Below are 20,722 nucleotides of genomic sequence, written 5' to 3'. Positions count from 1 at the left end.
AATGATGTGTCATTAGTAACCCTTTGAAATAATCAATAATTTTTTTTTTTTTTTTTTGGACATAGGTGGACACAAACTTTGAACTCACCTTGGCGATCTGCACACACCAGTTTAACAGAGTCTGTGAGCCGATATTGTCTTTATTCTCCTGTACGTAATCCAGCAGGGAGCCGAAAGGCACGATCTGGGTTATGAGTTGGACGCTGGACGTGAGGCATATTCCCAACAGACGACACACGTGAGGATGATTCACACCGGCCATCACATAGGCCTCCTGAAAGACCAAAATACAAGCTTTAAATCCAGGACAATTATTAATCATTAGTAAAAAGGATGATACCCACATCTAGGATCTCTTTGTTGGCTTTGGGAGATGCGACCTCTCTCAGAACTTTGATAGCAACAGGAACTTTCACATCCTCACCCTCTGGGATCCACAAACCCTAGGACAAAAACAGGAAAGATAATTATTTCTATTCTGAAAATATTTCTTAGAACTTCCATGATGACTGAGGAATTTGAAGTTTGCAATGTGTTAAATGTGACGTATTTCCAGGTAAAACAGTAAAGTTTCAGAGGTGGAGCAATTTTATTTATTTATGAAGGATAACTTTTTTTCTTCAAAATTGCACTCCCATCTTGAAGTATAAAAAATATGGTATAAAAAAAGATAATTGCATCTTTAATTCTAGGAATCCGATCGGCCCTACAAGCTCACTACGCAAGTTGCATAGGGCCTCGCAAATTACGCAAGGGCCGCGCATCACTATCAATCTGGTGCAGGGAAGAGGAAAAAACAGGAAAGAAAGTGAGCAAGAAAGTGAGCAAGATAAGGGTAAGTGATGGATTTTATAAAGATAATGTTGAAATGGCTTTTTAAGGCGCTGTACCAGTGTAAAAAAACAGTGTCAGTGTCGTGCACGGTGTTATCATGGACACTTCAAAATATGTGAGTAATTCCAGATACCTTATTATCTGAACTGTTTAGATTTCTAGGACATATATTAGCTTATTTATACATTTTCATATAAGCAACCAGTTAAATTTGACAGAACTCTGTGTTTGCTGCGTGAAAATTCAGTCTGATTTTCGCATTGATTTGAACAAAATCAGCAGACGGGATTAATAAAAATGCAAGTTCATTCTCTGCCAGGAGGTGGTGCTTATGGAAGAGCAGAAATGCAGGGGTTACCATGGTTACCCCTCAACTTTCTGTGTTTACTTGCTTGTCACATGAAGAAAGGAAGTCAGAACAGAATTTACATGTTTTCGTTTACATGTTTGTTTGCGCATATATATTTTTGCATTTTAATCTGGAAATATAGTAGTCTAGAAAAGAGATTATTATTATTATTATTAACAATAATAATAATTAATAACAATATTTAATAATAATTTTCATAACCCATTGTCAGGTGTTTTTGCCTTATTAAAATATTAATCTTAAATTTTGATATATTTCTCTGAAAGTCACATTAATAATTTAAACATCTTCATTTGTCCTGCTAAATTACTGTAGTGTGCTTTTTATTAATTTGTATTCATAAATGTACCTTAAAGACGGTGCCAAATGCTCCAGACCCAAGGACTTTTATTTTCTTCAGTTCTGTTTCCTTTAGGATGCGAAGGAGAGCCTGGTTGGGTGCTTCCCCACTGGGAGTCAGCGGTTCGACCAACTGCAGAATGATGTAAATACGGCTATAAATGGGGATCATATGTGTTGCTTAACTTGTAATTCATTTTCGTGTCTTACCTCTCTCTCCTGAAGCAGGCGCCGTAGTGTCCTCTTTCGTCGGATGTATCGTCTGCGGAAAATGACGAAGATGAAAAGGAGGAGGACCATAAGCAGTAGCATGCCTCCAACAAGACCAGCCGCCACTACAGGCATGTGAGATCTAGAAAGAGGATATCAAGTCATTTACTTTCATTAAAAAAAAAACATTTAATATGAATCCCTTGAGCTTCAAGTCAGCAAATTAAACAGTATTCACAAGCCATTGTACTTCCATATTCTAATGTATTTCTGAGTGAAACAGGATATTCAACAAGTAAACTTTAATTCAGAAAAAACACATCTGTGTTTATATTTTTCATTCATTCTTGATTTGCTTGGATGATAATGGCTTTCATATGACTTCTCTACTTAATGAAGTCTAGTAATAACAACACATAAACTACTGTACCCTTTCAGTTCACAACCTTCCAGTCCTGGTCCACTGCACCTATTATAACAGAAACATTTTGAATATTATTATTATTATTATTTCACTTTAATCATTATAACTCAAGGTTTAACTTGTTCCTACCCTTGCGTGCAGTTGGCATGGCATGGCTGACACTGTCCATTTTTGTCTGGGTACGTCCAGACAAGCCTGTTATAAAGGCCTTGCACACCTTGGGCACACTGTGCCACGCACTGCGTCCCATCTTTGAAGTGAGCACACTGAGTACACTGATCAGCTCCCTAGATAGAGAGATACAGAGAAAACAACATTCACACTGGAACCACTTACACATCTTATCATTATTACTGTAGTTTACACACCGATTTAGACATTTTCTGATGAAAATGTAAGTGATGGTTGTCTGAGTGTTGCTCAAAATCAGGGGTCTCCAAACTTAGTCCTGGAGGGTCGGTGTCCTGCAGAGTTGAACTCCAACCCTAATTAAACACACCTGAACCATCTAATCAAGGTCTTACTAGGCATACTAGAAACTTCCAGGCAGGTGTGTTGAGGCAAGTTGGAGCTAAACTCTGCAGGACACCGGCCCTCCAGGACCAAGTTTGGAGACCCTTGCTCAAAATAGACTGCCAGACTGAAATCGCAAGTATAATGAATTAGAAAAGTAACAGCACACCTCAACAAGCCGTGTGATTTTAGGTGTCATTGATGATTTACACTAACAAGTTTAATACTTTAGGTTTAGGGGTTTGTTCAGATCCCTAGTTTGAGCAAGTGTGAGCAAGCATCACTAATAATGAGGTTTATATGGGATATAAAACATTGACATAGTGCGACATACCGGCCCATGGCAGCTTTGTGTCCCGTTCAGGATCTTGCATTCAGGGTCACATTCCAAACACACGTTCTCTGACACATACTCGCGGAGGTCTCTGTAGAAACATATAAAATACAACAGTCAACAGGAGTGTAAAACAGTTTGGAAGTAAAAACTAATTTATTTCACACTGCAACTTGCGACAAAACCGGTATTACCAGTAACACTGAAGGGCAAGGCTCGAATTTGCGATCTTGGTGTCACGTTTTACAAGGAAAGATAGTTGTCTGTTGCACTTACATCTTTAGACCTTTCACTTTCTAAGACTAAAATTAATGCTTGAAAGATGGATTCATTATTATTCTTAATGAAAAGCAAAACAACAATAAACCAGTACAAAGACAAACTAGCTTATATAACATTTATTAACAGAAACGAATAAGACGAGGCATGGCATACACCACATGCTGTATTATATATCGACAAATAAATTACAGAAAGTTTAGCAAACACTGTGGAATGAAATAAAAATAAATAAATAAATAAAAGCCTCCGTAACGTAACATCAGGTAAACAGCAAAGGCTTTTCAAAATAAAAACGGAAAATGAAAACTAAATTGGCTGTTAATGACAGTGCTTGCATGTTTTTTGCCAAGAAAACCAACATGTTTACCTTCCCTGGTTTAAGAAGTGGTGTTTTACTTTACTTTTACATTTCTCTTGAAAACCAAATGCTCCATGTGCCATCGTTTTCTCAGTATTCGTGTAATTTTTGCCGCACGCACCTTGCTGTGGCTCTGCAGCGCGTGCTGTATTGAGCAGAGCAGACGCTTTCAGTTTACAATTGTAGCGTCCATTGTCCAACTGAACTAAATGTTTTTTATTTTTACAAAAAAGCAAAAAACAATAGTGGGGTCGGTAAAGTAAAGTATTCGGTATACAAGCCTAGTCAATGCTTTTGTTGACCCGTTCACATTATCATGATCTATTTTTAAAATAAGACTCTCTGTTGGACACTCACCCATCCAGCACACTGCAGTGACTGACACAGCGCCCCCTACGGCTGACATGCTGGCAGGAGACGCACATGGACGGCCCCGGACCCCAGCAGCCTTCCTCTCCACACATACTATCACAGGTACTGTTCTGCTGCTCTGAAGAGCACACAAGAGAGCTTTTGTTTGATTATACGAGCTCTGTGACCTCACATGACCGAAATTGCTTGCCAACAAATAAGTTGTGTAAAACAATTTATAATAATAATTTAATTAATAATAATTCATGCATTTAGCAGACGCTTTTTTCCAAAGCGACTTACAGTGCATTCAGGCTATAAATTTTTTACCATTATGTGTGTTCCCTTGGAATTGAAACCACAACCTTTTGCGCTGCTAACGCAATGCTCTACCACTGAGCCACAGGAACATTATGAATTTAAAATAATATTAGAATTCAATATTAAATTATTTGTATGTAATATATATATAATGAATTCAGATTTCAAAATCATGAATTCAGTCCCATACCACAGCTGTGCATTGCTGCGTTGTTTCCAGTTCGTATGCGCTGGTTCTCTGATCTGAACAGCTTAGGCCAGTAGCTGCCTTCAACGTAACAGAGGTGGGGATTGTTCTTGATCACCACATCGCCATCACTGATCTCCTTCAGCGAACGCAGGCCGAGATGATCCAGGTGCGGTATGTTCAAGGCAGCAAAACTGACGGTTCCACTGCATTTATGAGAGAGGTAAAGAGAGAAACATTTAAAGGTTGAAAGTATCTTTTTTTTTTATGATAAAACAGGTTTAATATGCAGAGAAAACTACTTATTTGTAAGTTAACATGACTACTCACTGTTGTTTAGTTCTTCCTCTGATGATCTCCAGGTTCTCAAAGGGACTGAGGGAATTGAGGTGTTCAGGCCAGTCTTGGATTAACAGAAACCCTGAGAATAGAGTTTATAGCACAGCTAAATAAGGCTTTAGTCAAAGACAAATGCCATTCATATATATATATATTACATACAAATAATTTAATATTGAATTCTAATATTATTTTAGAATAAAATAAGTATTAAATAAATGCAAATAATATATATATATATATATACACAGTATTTATAAATTTATAATTCAAATTATAATATAAATTATTTTACAACATACTGTATATGTGTGATTATACAAGTAAAATATAAATGCAAATATATATATACACTGTACATGCAAACACATATATAGTTTACCTGAAATTTCCTTAACTGTTTTGAAATAATCGAGTTTCACAGGGTCCATGCTTGGAGTATTTGTAAAAACATCCCTTGAAAAGAATATTTATAGTATTAGATTAAATGTATAGCATGAAATCAAGGTCGACTGAATTAGTCTGAAAGTAGTCCATAAAATCTCACCCTTGAAAAGTCATCTGCATTATTGTAATGTGCCCATTTATTTTGGTGCAGTTGATAAATAAATCGATGTTGGTCGCGTTGACTGCAATGGTGTTAACAAGTGCCCCCGTCCCAAGACCATTACAGACTAAAATAAAACACACGTTCAATTTATTTAACAATGAATATATCCGTGTCATGCAAAATTGATTAAACATGTCAAAAGCAACACAATTAATTCATTAATGACATTGCTGACCTTTTGGGCACAAGCCGTCACATTGTTTGCACTTCCTTATTCCGTTCTCCTCCACTTCATGCATGTTACTGCTGCAGGTTCGGACGCAGGCGTCGTGATCGGTCACCACAAAGTTATCTGCAGCAGATAGAGGCATTTGCAGTTATGTTTCAGTTAAGTATAGATGCTGTTTCTCCTAGATGTTTCTCCTTAAATAAAAAAGGCACAAATGAGACCATTACTGACATGTAGTATAGAGCTGTAAAATTAAAATTAAATAGTATAGCTTAGATCATTTGGTCTTGAGAGAATTTGAGAAGAAATGTTTAAGTTTAAATTGAAATCTCTGAATCTTGACATCTGAAGCTGTTTGAGACATTGTTGACATCTCTTCTGAAACTCTTTTGCAATACATATTTTATTCATTTATAATATTTATCAATAGCAACACAATTTATTTTAGGTTTAAAGCAATTTTTTAATGTGTTTACCTTAAATAAACATTGACAACTCAGAGAACAGTAGCTCTTTGTTTACACAGCGCATAATCTCTGGGTGTGTCTTTGCTTGTGTATTTGCAATCATAACTGGCTGAAGATCAGTGCCATTTGGATAATGTTATTGGTGGTATGCACAATAGCAATGAGCCAGTATACCTCCATGACTTTTGGGACACTTAGATTTACAAACTAAAGGTTTTTAAAGAAAATAATTACATGCTCTTGTCATAGTGATCTTAGTCTGATTTTAGTAAGATGTATGAAAAGCAAACTCACAAGGGCACTTCTTCACACAGGTGGCTCCAAAGTTATACTTCCCGTTAGGATTGGGAACAAGTTGGTGAGTGTTGGGGTCGTACAGCATAAGACGTGGACATGCATCCTTGCACATCCCATCGTCCTGGAAGTCTCTGCAGGCCTGCAGAAAAAGAGGCCCTGCACTGTCATCATAAATAACATTTGTTCCTTGCTGATCATTAGGTATCAAAACTATAAATTATATCATCATAAACTATAATTATAAACTATAAATTATATACATAAAAGAAAAGAAAAAATGCTGATCATCAAAATTAGAACTTGGCTATATTAAAATATTATACATTTAAATTTAAATATATAATAAAATATTTTAACATTATATATTATTATATTTTCTTTGTAGGTGTAACGTGATCAGTATATAAGATACATGAAAAAATAAGCACCCATGCTTCATTTAAAATGTAAGATCTTTATCTTTTATGTTAGCACATTTGTGTTTTAAGAATTTCCTTGAAGACTTTTGAAAAGCGCTCCACTCACCAGACAGTCTGTTGGTCGGGGTCCAGTGCAGCCTGCAGCGCAATGTTCACTGCAGCAGTCGATGGGTTTGGGGCCCTTGCACCTCCGTGAGCACTGCTCGGCGCAGTTCAACCGAGTCACTGACAGTGAAGATGAAAGAACGTTTGTTAGGACGTAGTTTACTCATACATTTTCCTTTAGAGAATTATATATACAACTGAATTTACAGGTCTGGCAGTTCTCTGGTCCTGGAGCCCAACACGATTCATTATAGCACCCTGAGTCACATCGTCTACCTGAGATACGAAATAAAGTGTTTGTTTTATTATTTTATTTTATCATTAAATATATATATTATAAAAATACATTTCAAATCCAAATAGTAAATTATGCTCACCAAGGCTGCATTTATTTGATCAAAAATACAGTATAAAAAGTAATACTGTAAAATATTATTACAATTTAAAGCAACTGTTTTGTATTTGAATGTTTTGAAATAGTTTTGTATATTGCATGATTTATGTTTGTAAAACTCTAAACACTTACACTGAGGGTCAGTCCCTCCCGACACATTCACGTCACTGTCATCCTGCACAATGTCCAACCACTGTATGGTCTCCACATTGCAAAGCAAAGGATTATGGGCTATTTTAACCCCACCTTTGAGAATTTCTGCCAGATTAAGAGGGAAAAATGTTTCTCTATCACTGAAAATAATAGAAATGGGACTTTATACACATATTGCATGCTCTATTCAACACATTGTGGTGCTTGGCGATGTATAAACGTGCTTCTTGTGCTTCTCAAGTCACTTTGGATAAAAGCACCTGCTAAATGAATAAATATAAATGCTTTACCTGTGAGGCTTCTCATATGCAGCTCTCGGAGGCCGCTGGTGATGCTGTTGATCTCTAAAGACTCATTCCTGTGGAAGTTTGCCACCACAGCAAGGCCATACTTGCCATCAAAGAGAGAATGTCCTCGAATGAGGCGCAGGTTTTCCAGGGGTATCACATCCACATAGTTTATTCCTATTAGCACGTAGCCACCAACTTCTTCAATGCTCTATGACAGAAAGAATATTTCAGTCAGGCCCCCTAAATACCATTTAAAAAGTTTTCTGACTTCAATCGATAATTTAACCAGTTAGTTAAAAGATTTGAGCAATTAGTAGTATATAACTAACGATCTAGTATCATAATTGCTAGTTTGCACTCACCCTGAGGAAGGAGAGGTCGTGGTACTCCTGAACATTGGTTATCTCCAGGTTCTCCAGCACGACTGTGCAGTTACTGTACATCCGCACCATGGCTCTGTAGTGATCGTCTGGCTGTGCCAGCAGAGTCAGCTTATTATTGGTTCCCTGACATACTGGAGAATAAATGAGAGGTGAAATCAATACTCAGGTAGTGAAGGTGATATTATGACAGAACATACACAAAATAACCATACCCAAAAGTCTGGAATAATTAAGATTTTATAATGTTTTTGTAAGAAGCCTCTTCTGCTCACTAAGGCTGTATTTATTTACAGCCTTATAATATTACTGTTTTTACTGTATTTTTTTTATCAAATACAGTAAATGCAGCCTTGGTGAGCATAAGAGACTTCTTTCGAAAACTCTTAAAAAAATCTTAATTATTCCAAACTTTTAACCAGTAGTGTAAATTACTGTTTTTTTCTTCCTTCAAATACATTTTCATCTCAAGCTAGGTTAATTATAGTCTTGGTTATTGAATGCTATTGTCTGTAGACAAGTATCAGTTTTGTGACTAAATCATAGGTGTTATATTTCATAGGAAATATAGAAATTTCACACTCCACTAAAATAATAAGGGTTGCTGTGGTAAAATTTTAAGCTCTACTAATTTAAAAAAAATTGAGTTTGTTTACTCAAATATTTTGAGGCAATAAGTTTCCACAAATGTTTTGAGTATTCTTAACTTATCAGGTTTTACAGTGTAGTGTATACAGTATATACAAGTCTCTTTGGAAGGGATCATATTGTTATCAGCCAATATTATTATTAGATTTTTTAATTTATCTGTAACGGTATCTGACATATATCCACTGACATTTTATTTAATTTTAAATATTTAATAGTACACACTTATGTCCCGAATTATTCCAAACTTTTAACCAGTAGTGTAAATTACTGTTTTTTTCTTCCTTCAAATACATTTTCATCTCAAGCTAGGTTAATTATAGTCTTGGTTATTGAATGCTATTGTCTGTAGACAAGTATCAGTTTTGTGACTAAATCATAGGTGTTATATTTCATAGGAAATATAGAAATTTCACACTCCACTAAAATAATAAGGGTTGCTGTGGTTTCTTTCTCATTTGTGCCATGTTTTGAATAAGCTGAATTGAAAAACTTGAATAAAATTCATTCAAGTGTGTCCAAACTTTGGATTGGTAGTGTATACAGTATATATAAGTCTCTTTGGAAGGGATCATATTGTTATCAGCCAATATTATTATTAGATTTTTTTAATTTATCTGTAACGGTATCTGACATATATCCACTGACATTTTATTTAATTTTAAATATTTAATAGTACACACTTATGTCCCGTTTTTACATTTAGATTGCATTTGCAGTCATCTAACACTCACTTAAATCTTTAAAACACTAATAATTTAGTAACTCTGTTAAATGTAATATTTTGTTAATCTCAAAATGAAAATTCATTTTTCATATTGTAAATTTGAATGTTATCATGCCTAGATTCACTAGTTTTTAGTATTTTTTATTTATTTACACAAAATAGGCAATTAATTGGTTATTGGCCATAACATAAAAATGATTATCAGCTTGCTAGCGAGTTTGAAATGACATGAGGGTGAGTAAATGATGACAGATGTTTCATTTTTGGGTGGACTATCCCTTTAAGACACGGCATACAGCAGTTCCTCATGCTAACACAAACTCCAGCATTCTCCATTCTGTCATTACTCACAGTCTCATGCACTGAACAGATCATCTTTCAGCCATCACTTCTGAAACTATTTCAATAGAGTTCTACCTCCTGAACATTGAGATTCAGCAAGTCTTCATTATATTGTGCTCATATTACCCTTTTACATATTTTACATTGTATGATCTTCTATTCATGAAAACGTACTTTCCAAAAGTCATTGTGAATGTAAAAGCTACAGTGGAAAACAAGCACTTGTTTCGTCTCTGCTGGTTGTCTCCTGTCATGCAGGTGTTGAATTCCTGCAGTTGTCGTTATGTGTCTCATCTCTAGCGGAAGAGCAAGTTCTGGGGGCGGGAACACCGTGATCAAGAATGTGGTTCACCGAGGGTGAGACTCAAATATTGCACACAAGTGTTGCTCAACTTAAGAACTGGTTGAATTCTTGCTTGCCACGTGCAAGATGTGAGTTGTGTTTCCAAGCAATGCAAGTAACAACTCAAGTATCATCTATTTCCCCTCAGGGATCAATAAAGTGTGAGGTGGGAAACTAATAGATTGGAGATCCTGAGATGTCTGTGGAATGTTTTTTTGATACTGTGTTCTTAGTGTGCTTTCTTGTTTCCCTAACTACAAGTTGGAATTTAAATCTCTGACTTGATTGTTGTGATGTCATGCAAAAAGAACATTAATGGCAGCAGCCTTTACCCATTTTTTTAGTTTGATGTCATTTTATTACAGTCAAAGTAATCTGGTGCAGTTTTTGTGTTTGTAAACATTTTGCAATAGCATATAGATGCAAATTAATTTATGTAGTAATTATTTACTTTACTAATGTGCAACTTTAAAAAAATATGTTCTAGCATATGCAGAAATTTACATCAACCAAGTTTAAGAAATGCTATAAAAATGATACCAATGCATTAACTAATGTTAACAAATTGAACTTTATAGTAAATTTACCAAATAATTCTATATAATTACAAATTATTATTTTGCCCAATATTTGTGTGTGTTATGTACAGTATGCTTACTAGATGCAGTGATTCTCAACTGTTTTGACATAAAGGCCCACCATTTTCAAAAAGACCCCCAAAGATATTTCTGGTACTTCATAATAACAAAGCAATTTAAACTTTTTATTTAAAGAAACTAGGAATGGCAATATATTAAAATAATTAAATTACATCATTTGAGAAGTTTCAATTACTGAATGTTCCTCAAGGTTTGCACTTTTAATGCCAATGATTTTTTTTTATGATTATTATTTCTCAACGATATGTGCCCAATAAAATATTTGAGAGCTTAACATAGCTAGAAAAATTACATTCATTATAAAAATTTCCTTTATTTTTTTACGTTTCCTTTAAGATTTTGCCATGAATTTTCCAGGTCACATTTTTAAAATTCCCTCATATACACAGGCTTACATTTTGATTTTTAGTCATTTTAACTTATTTTAAAGTATGTTTTTTCTTAAATCATGTTAAACCATATTGCAGCCTCCTTGTGCTTAGTGTGCTGAGGCCCCCAAGTGGGTCCTGGCATGCTGGTTGAAAACCACTGTACTAGAGTATCAAGTAGTTAATTTAGCAACATGCTCATGTGAAACTATTAGAATTAATAATAAGTTGAGTCTCTCATGCACAAGGAGTGCTATTTGTGAGTTGCTGCCAGTAGTGTGTTCAAATTTAGTCAACTATGAGGCTTCTGTCTTAAATCTGAGTATGTTAAAAGTTTATCTGAACAAAATATGGAAAAACATAATGAAAGTGCAAACGGTGTTTCTTTGATTCTTCATTACATCATGACAGCGCACATGAAGGGTATTTCCATTTTTGCAAGAGTAGCATTTTTGTCATCTTTGGTATCATAGTTCTACCTGTGAAGCTGTTATGTGAGACGTGAGATGACCAACAAACACTGTCAAGACATGTTGCTCTTGCATAAATTACCTTCTGAAAATCCAGCATGTCTAAATTCATCAGGGTTATGACATGAAAAATATTAACAGTAGATGTCAAAAACTGAAGAAATAATCAGGTGTACTTTTCAGATCTCTGCTCTAGGCCAGAATTCAACTAAAGATTAAGGTCAGGAAGTAGATTTAAGTTTGAACCCTTAATGTTCACTTCACAAGCCCTTAAAATGTGAGATCGTCTGAACGGATTGCAAAGCGTGCAGCTGTTTTCTACGGGTGGATGTTCAGCAGCACTGCCTGAGGCATGAGCCCGAACATGGGATGTGACTGAACAGGTTGCTCCTTGAAAAAATATTTATGGAGGAACATCTTAACTCACATCAGTCTAACCATCTGGAACCGCACGCAGAACAGCATTCTGACTATGATAAACTCAAAGTGTTTTATCTTTTGCAACTGACGCAAAGAAGGCACAAGGGTTATCAAGACCTCATCAGTGCAAAAAAAAAAAAAACACAAGACTTGAGAAGTACAGTAATGCAAAGTAATAAATCAAACTGTCACTGCCTTAGTGACAGTACCAGCAGCATGTGAAAAAAAACCCCACCTTCCATATTTTGTAGCCCCAAAATGTACTGTGTAAATAGTTTGAGGTCAGCAAGATTTTTTAAAAAGAAATTAATAAGGATGCATGAAATTGATCAAAAGTGACAGTGAAGATAATTACAATGTTACAAACTATTTCTTTCAAATAAATGCTGTTTTTTAAGTTTCAAATTTATCAAAAAAGTAGCTCAACTGTTTTCAACATTGATAATAGTAAGAAATGTTTATTGAGAAGCAAAGCAACATATTAGAATGATTTCTGAAGGATCATGTCACACTGAAGACTGGAGAAATGTTGCTGAAAATTCAGCTTTGCATCACAGGAATAATTTACATTTTACAATATAGTCAAATAGAAAACAGTTATTTTAAACTGTAATAATATTTCACAATATTACTGTTTTAATGTATTTTTGAGCAAATAAATGCAGCCTTGGTGAGCATAAGATGCTTGCTTTAAAGGGGTCATATGATGCTGCTAAAAAGAACATTATTTTGTGTATTTGGTGTAATGAAATGTGTTTATGCGGTTAGATGTGAAAATGGTGAAAGCCGATCCGGTGATCCACAGCACTAAGTTGATGTATTTCCTCAGCGACCAGCACGGATCAGCTCCAGGCATGACGAAGCGGATATCGTTCTCTTTTGGAAGACCAAACAAAGTAGTTTCGCTTTCACAATGAAGCACACAGCGTCTTCAGGACATGGCGGCAGCGGCAACAACAATACTACAGCGAGAATAAAAGTTACGCCTTTTTTCTTTGCGTGAACATTTGGGCGGTGTTATGCAAATCTTCCCACATAGTGTGGTAGATATGTGGGGGCGTGTTCGAACGAGCCGTTTTAGGTAGGTGTGGCTGACTCTTAACTTTGATAAAGAATATCTCTTTGGATTTGAGACTTTAGTCTTTACAACTTTACAGATCTTCTTTATGCACCAAGAGCTTGTAACACTCCAAAGAGAAAGGAAAAAATGAAATCGCATCATATGACCCCTTTAAATAACATTTAAAAAATCTTAAAAAATTGTTGTGCATGCTTTCTCAGAAACTCCTCTCAGGTATGGTTTATCTTCTTAAGTACAAGGATGCACAGTGTGGAAATAACAATGATCGATTAATTAGGAGATATTCTGCGATCATCTTTTCGAGGCTGTCTACGCATATAATTTATTTTTACAAGGCCATGCTGTTCTCATGCTTTCCCATCCTTGCTTATTATCTACGGCTTTCTTTGCTCTATTATTTTTTTCTAATGCATCATTTTTTATATATGCTTTTGATGACAAGACTTTGGATGACTATCACTGACTACATCCAAGAAAGTAAAACATTTGGAAGATATATTTGAGAATGCTTCCTGTAGCTTTGTTACCTTTTTATTAATGAAACAACATTTGATAAATGGATGTGGTTATTCATATGCAAAGAATGAAATTTGCTCAGTGATGGTTTTGTTTATTATATGACACACTAAATCACTTGAACAGTATTAATTTGATTTAAAAGTCTTTTATGTATTTATATTGTCCCCCCCCTCAGGGTTCAATGCATGGACACATAACTTCCTGTCTGCTTTGGTTCTTGGGCAGAATCTATCAGAACGTTGTGTCAGTGAATGGTAGTCAGCTTACTTTTAAAGTATGTTTTTGCATTTAGGACAAAACAATCTACTGTAATTTCATGATGTCATGATGTCATAATTGCACAGTGTTACAATAACCCAAATGCACTATAACCTTGTTTTCCAGCAGATGACTATATTTGGTTGTCCAGTCGGCGACTGAGTTTGACTGTGGGCAGACAGCTGGATTGACTCTGTTTGTAGAGTAAGTTTGCACTGTTGCAAAAAGTATTGATCCACATGAGCAGAAAAAGTCAACAGCATTTGTCATAACGCATCCTGTTTTCCATCTGAATGACTTTACATGAATACACCTAAAGGGCAACCTACTATGTTGGTACATGTGCTATGCTTTTACCGGAAATATTTAAATGTGTTTTGCCTGAGAAACCAAATTTTCATCTTAAATGTATGATTTATCCGAGTAACTTTCATTGGGTTGATCTGCAGTGAGCAACAAAGGTTAATCAACGTTGTTGTATCTGAACTTATTAGAAAAATATATTTTTCCAATGTGGAGGCTACTATGTTTCACAATAGTGATCTACTGATTTTATGGTACAGGATCTAATGCAATGACATACTAGTTGTATGTAATGTACAAACAGACCTAAAATGACTTTAATGGTCATAAATATTCTTTAAAATCTATATAAATAGTTATCAATTTGAGAGCAGCAGTTTCACATGATCATGCTTCTTACATCTTCTGTTTCTCTTTAGCGTGCAATAGTGTGTCTATAAGTTCACTGTTGTCACCCTAAATGAGAGACATGTGGATAAAATAGGTCTAACTGAATTGTAGTAAATACAATTTACAGCGTGAGACAGAGATGTCTCGCTCCATGGCTGTGTGCTTTTTTTTTTTTTTACAAACAACAGGGTCTGTCTAAATCAAATAAGCAACATATTGTCCATTTGTGACTTCTCCATCAAAATTCAACAATTGTATGAATTCAGCTCTTTGTCTATGGGTGCATCAGTGCATTTGGTAAACAACATGAGACATGAATTTTAGTAAATTCATATATTTTGTTGAAGAAGACAAAAATCCATGAAATGTTGTTTTATTGCTGTTTTCCAGTGCAAAAGTTGCCGCCACTAAGATTGAGAGGTTTAAATGTTGCTAGGGAGTTGCAATGCTTTTGCCATGGTGTTTTGGTTGGTTACTGGAGAGTTTTTTTTCCACAGTGCTAATTTGAACACTTAGAAAATAACAGCACACATCCCCTGAAGAAACCTCATTATTTTAGGTGTCTTCTGTGGCTGCTGTTTTCAAAATAAACACATTTATGTAAAGCCTCAAGGCTATGGCCTTGGTTTATCATGGTCTGTAAATCCTAAAATCCAACTGTTTTTGCAGTTTGATATTAATGGCTTGTCTCGTAAATAACACAAATCCTTAAGATAAGAATAAACATGCATACAGCAGGCATACACTAGCATTCAAAAGTTTGGGGTCGGTAAGATTTTTTAATGTTTATGAAAGAAGCCTCTTCTGCTCACCAAGGCTGAATTAATTTGATTAAAAATACAGAAAAAACAGCAATATTGTGAAGTATTATTACAATTTAAAATAGCCATTTTCTAATATATTTTAAAATGTAATTTATTCCTGTGATGCAAAGCTGAATTTTTTCAGCATCATTACTCCAGTCTTCAGTGTCACATGATCCTTCATAAATCATTCAAGAAACATTTATTATTATTATCAATGTTGAAAAATGTCTTTTTAGGAACTCAGTCACCTCCAAGTTACCTATATGTAAGACACATTATTGACTAAATATATACTGGCATCTCACAGACTAAAATTGATTTTGCCCGCATATTTTAAATGAGAATCAATGAAACGTTTCATACCACTTAGCAGATCAATTCAATATGAGGCTTAGATTGATGACAAGAACTATTTTGACATTTTCAACAATAATAGATTGCAGTTATGTATTCATTTACATTGACTGCATTACTTTACATTCAATTTACCCTTGTAGCTGGTGGTTAGAGAGCGTGATGCATGTAAACAGAAGAGCTTTCCTAGTTTTAGTTAGTAACAGTGGTCATAGTGAATCTGGATATTTATAAGTCTGCAAAGAGTTTCAAAGACAATTAGATTTAGATAAAATGGTGAGGTCTAGAACAAATTACAACAGAATGCTGGGTAGAAGGAGGACACTAATATATTTAGAGAATAGCGCATACATGTGGACTAAGAAAAGGGATGTGTATTCAGATACAATGTATTTATACCAGCTCATAATGTGACAGATGCATGATAACTGGATATTTCTGAATGTATCTGAGTTGTTGTTTTGTTTTCATTCTTTTAAAATTAACTAAATGACAAATGGATTAAGCACAAAAATATGAAACATGATTGAAATGAATCATGATTATTTTGGGTGATGCGCATTAGCCTTTTGCTTCTCAATGGAACCAATGTTATTCATCACAACACGTTCAGTATGAAATATGCATCTTTGTGTTTGACCAAAGATATCTGATATCTACTGCTGAGTTTGTTTAATGGTCTGTAGAAAACAGTGCCAAATAAATGTTGTGACATAATTTGTCAAACTCTGGGCCTGACTCTGCATGCCACCGCTTGTTGTGAATGATGAAATCTGTGAACAAATGCAAGATTTGTCTTTGCTTTGTCTTTGATTAATCTTAGGACAGTAATCCACACCTACGTCAACCGCTTGTCTATACCCACAATCAGGATTCACATGAATGGGTGCCGTTTCCTTCCAGTTAAAGGATTAGTTCACTCAAAAATAGTTCACACAACTCCAGTCCATCAACTGACGTCTTGTGAAGTGAAAAGCTGCATGTTTGCAATAAGCAAATTCATCATTAAGATGTTTTTAGTTTCAAGCCATTGCTTCCAGCTAAAATACGAGTCCTCTATCCATTATATTGCTTTCTCCAGTGAAAAAGTAATCTCATCTGAATCAGGAGAGATGATCAAGCACAGTTTACAAGAGAAAATAGTCCAAAGCAATTCTAAAAAAATATATGTTGGTGGATTTTGATGTGCGACAATAACAGGGGATGGACTTCACTGGAGGAAGCATTATTATGGATTATGGTGTTTTGGCCAAAAGTGACGGTTTAAAGTTAAAATGCCTTAATGATCAATTTGTTCATTACAAACACGCAGCTTTTCACTTCACAAGAAGTGGATTATTGTGATGTATTTATCAGCTGTTTGGACTTATCTTGGATGGCCTGAGGTTGAGTAAATTTTCAGCAAATTTTCATTTTTGGGTGAACTATTACTTTAATGATGCTTGGTGTCATCAAGAAAAAGTAGGACAAAAGTGTCTGCTTTGTAATAACCTTTCTAAGCCTTTATTCTAACCTTTTTTTATTTTTATTTTTTTCTGCCACAGGCTGTGGGAATGAAACAAGTATGAGATACCCCAGAGACAATACTGACTGACAGGTTATGTTGACACATGCATACCATAGGCCCATCGCCAGAAGGCTTTCCACACTTAAATTGACAGGTCATTAAAGGTGAAGTGTGTAATTTAACCAAAAAGACTTGCAAGAAATAATTACAGTTTTCTTGAACTCTGCCATTGGTCACAAAACAGATACTCACACCATTGGTGAAGCCAGTTTTGCTGTGCTGGGATGACTGGGATGCTTAAACAAACAAAGCAATGTTTTGATAGCATGACAATGTTTGCACTTCAGGAAAAAGTCTATGCTGGGACAGGAGAAAGTATTTTTTTAAGTTAAACACTTCACCTTTAAAGGGGTAGTCAACCAAAAGGTGTGAATATTGTTAGTTTTTATTTGTTTTTCTTGAAAGTAGGGTTGTGGCATTAATTTGTTATGATGAATGCATTTTGTTTGGATCTGTTGTACAGACTGATTTGGTTGCAAAATGTATTGGCATTGAAGTATATTGTTGAAGTATACTGTTTTCTCAGTGGATCAATTATTCAATAAATCTTGTAATTAATTGGTTGACACTAGAAAGTTTTCTAGAAAAAAATCAAAGGGACAAAGGTGAATTGGATGAAGTAAATTAAAATCATATTTATCTGCAATACTGAAATGCAAGAACAAATGCTAAAGAGGAAATAACAGGAAGAAGAAAAATTATAAATGGAAAAAAAGTGATCCACAAACACGGCTTTTCCTCACACAGCAGCACAAGTCTCCATTATTGTGGACAGACACACTATAATTAACAATTCATTGTTTTTTACTCAGCATTCAGTTACTCCTTATAAAATAAATAATTAACCTGCTGTCTGTAAACTGTTAAAAGAAATGCAGATGAAATTTACTAATTGAGATGTATAGTCTGCGTCATAGGTTTATGTGCTGAAAGTATGATCAGAACGCCCTGGACAGCACGCAAACATTCATTTGTGTTTGAAAGGTGTGCTGCTTATCAGATAACAAAATATCTGGCACTCTTAGCCTGTGGTCATAGGTGTACATTAAATTATTTTAATAATGCAATAAGCCAATTTTAGAGGAGGATCTCTCCATTTTAGACTATTTTATATTTAATAATACACATTTACTTAAGTTACATTACTGCTGCTGCGTTGTTTTAATGTTACAATTAGCCTGTGAATCATTTACAATTTACAAATCATTTTGTTTCTGCAGTTCTTTTGATTTTGATTTTGATTTCAATCCAGCTGTCACCACAGAATCAAAATGTATTTAACCCATTTCTGCCTGGTTTGCTGTGGGACAGTGTTGGTGGCCACCATCTGCTGTCAATTTCTAAACTGGCAAGAAACCTCAAACAGCATGTTAAACACAGTCTGTCCGGGTAGACCAGAGACTGGACCCCAGACAGACGCTGAGGGCCCAGACCCCACTCAGTGGGGCAGCTGTCTAGTGATACCATCTGCTGTTGAACTCTTGGCCCTCATCCTGTGGTCACCAGTCTGAAAAGTTCATCAAGTATTTTTAAGTATGTTTGATACTTAATTACCTTCATTAGCACATTAGAGACACCTTGTCTTAGGGTCACTTGCTGGGGTTAAAGACAAACCTGCAGCTGGTTGTATGATTAATAATGTCACGTCAGTTCTCTAATCTCATCTACCTAATACTTTTAAGATAATTAGTAATTATACATCTAAAAAGTAAAGTCATTAAAACTTTAATAATACCACTCTCAGAAAAAAAGGTACAAAAGCTGTCACTGGGGCAGTACCTTTTCAAAAGGTACACTTTTGTACCTTTTAGGTACTAATATGTACACTTTAGGTACTAATATGGACTGTTTAGGTACAAAGGTGTGCCTTTTGAAAAGGTTCCGCCCCAGTGACAGATTTTGTACCTTTTTTTCTGAGAGTGTACAGTATTCATATTATAATGCACATAAACTATTGATCTATCAAGCATTATATAATTGTTAATAACGTTAATGAAAGACCCTAAATACTATCTATCTATCTATCTATCTATCTATCTGTTTGTTTGTTTGTTTACGCTGTCAATGTGGACACTTTAGTAAATTTACGTCATTTATTTCCTTCTCCTATTATCAAACTTATCATTTGGCACGGTTTTAAAAGACGTTTTATGTAGACAGACAAAAATATATATCTGTTCAGGACGTATATGAGATTTTGTTCACTCACCTTTCCTCTCAGAAACGGAGCACCACACCGCGCTTATCAGCACAAGACAGACGATTCCCAATTCACGGAACAGAAGTAGCTTCGTAAACTTCATGTTTAACAGTGGAATCATTTTAAAGCATTATTTTTGGTCAGATATTCCCGTAAATTAACAATATGTAGCTCGTAAGTTAAATAGTTTTCCAGAGGCAGGTCCCGTTCAGCTCATGCAACGTGTCTGAGCGCTTCTCCGTACAGTTTTGACGTGACGCAGCTCACCTTCACTGAACGCGACGCGACGCGACTGAATCACAACGCTCCCATGTATTTGTGTGTGTGTGTGCGTGTGTGTGAGTGTAGGCACTTACAGCTTGTGCAATTTTTGTGATGTCATCTGACACTAAATGCACCTTGCTGATTCAAAGGAAAGAAAGAGGTTTTGTAGGTTTTTTTTTTGGAAAAATGAAAATTTGTTTTGGAAATTATACAAATGCATATTTATTGTGATTTGATACATTTTTAATATGCAAATGATACGTCATCTTATTCAACATGCGCAAATTTGCATATTAATACATATCGTTTTTTTCAGTTTTTTTTTATTTTGCAACTTTTAGTCTGTTTCTTATAATGTAATTAAATCACTTTGTGCATGTAAGTGAATATAAAATATATAAATTCCCCTCAAAACGGTAACAAGACATTTTTCAAACCCCCCTCAATAACCATCAATATAATTTAAGAAGCAAAAGTATGAAACGTGATATTGCATGTCACTTTTGTAAGATAATCTCTGCTATGTTATTTGCACTTGGCGAGGTCAGTCTCATTATGCTGTGAGCTTTTTTTATTTAGGTGAATTAATGCATAATTTATTCCTATAATTAATGTAATAATAATAAAATGTTCCTTCAAACAGGCTCATGTTCATCTTCTATCGGTCTTTTGTCAGTCACGTGCGTTTATTATGTGTGACGTCACCGAGGCGCCATTTTGAAGGTATTGTTGCATTGAGCAGTGAACTAAGAGTGTGCAGAGCCGTGCAGTAAAGACCGATTAAATCGTCATACTGGAGAAACAGATGCAAACCAAGTAGATACGGTTCTGATTGCAGACTTTAACACAACAAGAAC

At 35.2% G+C, this 20,722-nt stretch overlaps 1 protein-coding gene across 1 annotated transcript in view; it reads right to left on the bottom strand.

Moving 5' to 3' along the window:
* Nucleotides 1-19,916, bottom strand: part of LOC107731792 (epidermal growth factor receptor-like) — a 26,172-nt gene extending 6,256 nt beyond the window's left edge. Inside the window, exons 1-20 of the mRNA XM_016542965.1 lie at nucleotides 19,611-19,916; nucleotides 8,129-8,280; nucleotides 7,767-7,974; nucleotides 7,456-7,581; nucleotides 7,137-7,205; nucleotides 6,931-7,049; nucleotides 6,403-6,544; nucleotides 5,648-5,764; nucleotides 5,410-5,536; nucleotides 5,245-5,318; nucleotides 4,854-4,944; nucleotides 4,527-4,729; nucleotides 4,022-4,154; nucleotides 3,025-3,115; nucleotides 2,307-2,464; nucleotides 2,184-2,222; nucleotides 1,754-1,895; nucleotides 1,554-1,676; nucleotides 345-443; nucleotides 89-274 (exon numbers count right to left, since the gene is read on the bottom strand). Of these exons, the coding sequence (XP_016398451.1) occupies nucleotides 89-274; nucleotides 345-443; nucleotides 1,554-1,676; nucleotides 1,754-1,895; nucleotides 2,184-2,222; nucleotides 2,307-2,464; nucleotides 3,025-3,115; nucleotides 4,022-4,154; nucleotides 4,527-4,729; nucleotides 4,854-4,944; nucleotides 5,245-5,318; nucleotides 5,410-5,536; nucleotides 5,648-5,764; nucleotides 6,403-6,544; nucleotides 6,931-7,049; nucleotides 7,137-7,205; nucleotides 7,456-7,581; nucleotides 7,767-7,974; nucleotides 8,129-8,280; nucleotides 19,611-19,722 (2,511 nt within the window). The 5' untranslated portion in view covers nucleotides 19,723-19,916. The remainder of the gene's footprint in view (nucleotides 1-88; nucleotides 275-344; nucleotides 444-1,553; nucleotides 1,677-1,753; nucleotides 1,896-2,183; nucleotides 2,223-2,306; nucleotides 2,465-3,024; nucleotides 3,116-4,021; nucleotides 4,155-4,526; nucleotides 4,730-4,853; nucleotides 4,945-5,244; nucleotides 5,319-5,409; nucleotides 5,537-5,647; nucleotides 5,765-6,402; nucleotides 6,545-6,930; nucleotides 7,050-7,136; nucleotides 7,206-7,455; nucleotides 7,582-7,766; nucleotides 7,975-8,128; nucleotides 8,281-19,610) is intronic.
* Between the last annotated feature and the right edge of the window lie 806 nt (nucleotides 19,917-20,722).

Source organism: Sinocyclocheilus rhinocerous, unplaced genomic scaffold, assembly GCF_001515625.1.
Source record: "Sinocyclocheilus rhinocerous isolate Xijiao unplaced genomic scaffold, SAMN03320098_v1.1 scaffold1721, whole genome shotgun sequence".
NCBI classification, from domain to species: Eukaryota; Metazoa; Chordata; class Actinopteri; order Cypriniformes; family Cyprinidae; genus Sinocyclocheilus; species Sinocyclocheilus rhinocerous.
Note: the sequence above shows the minus strand (reverse complement) of the source record. Positions and strands in the feature narration are given on the sequence as shown.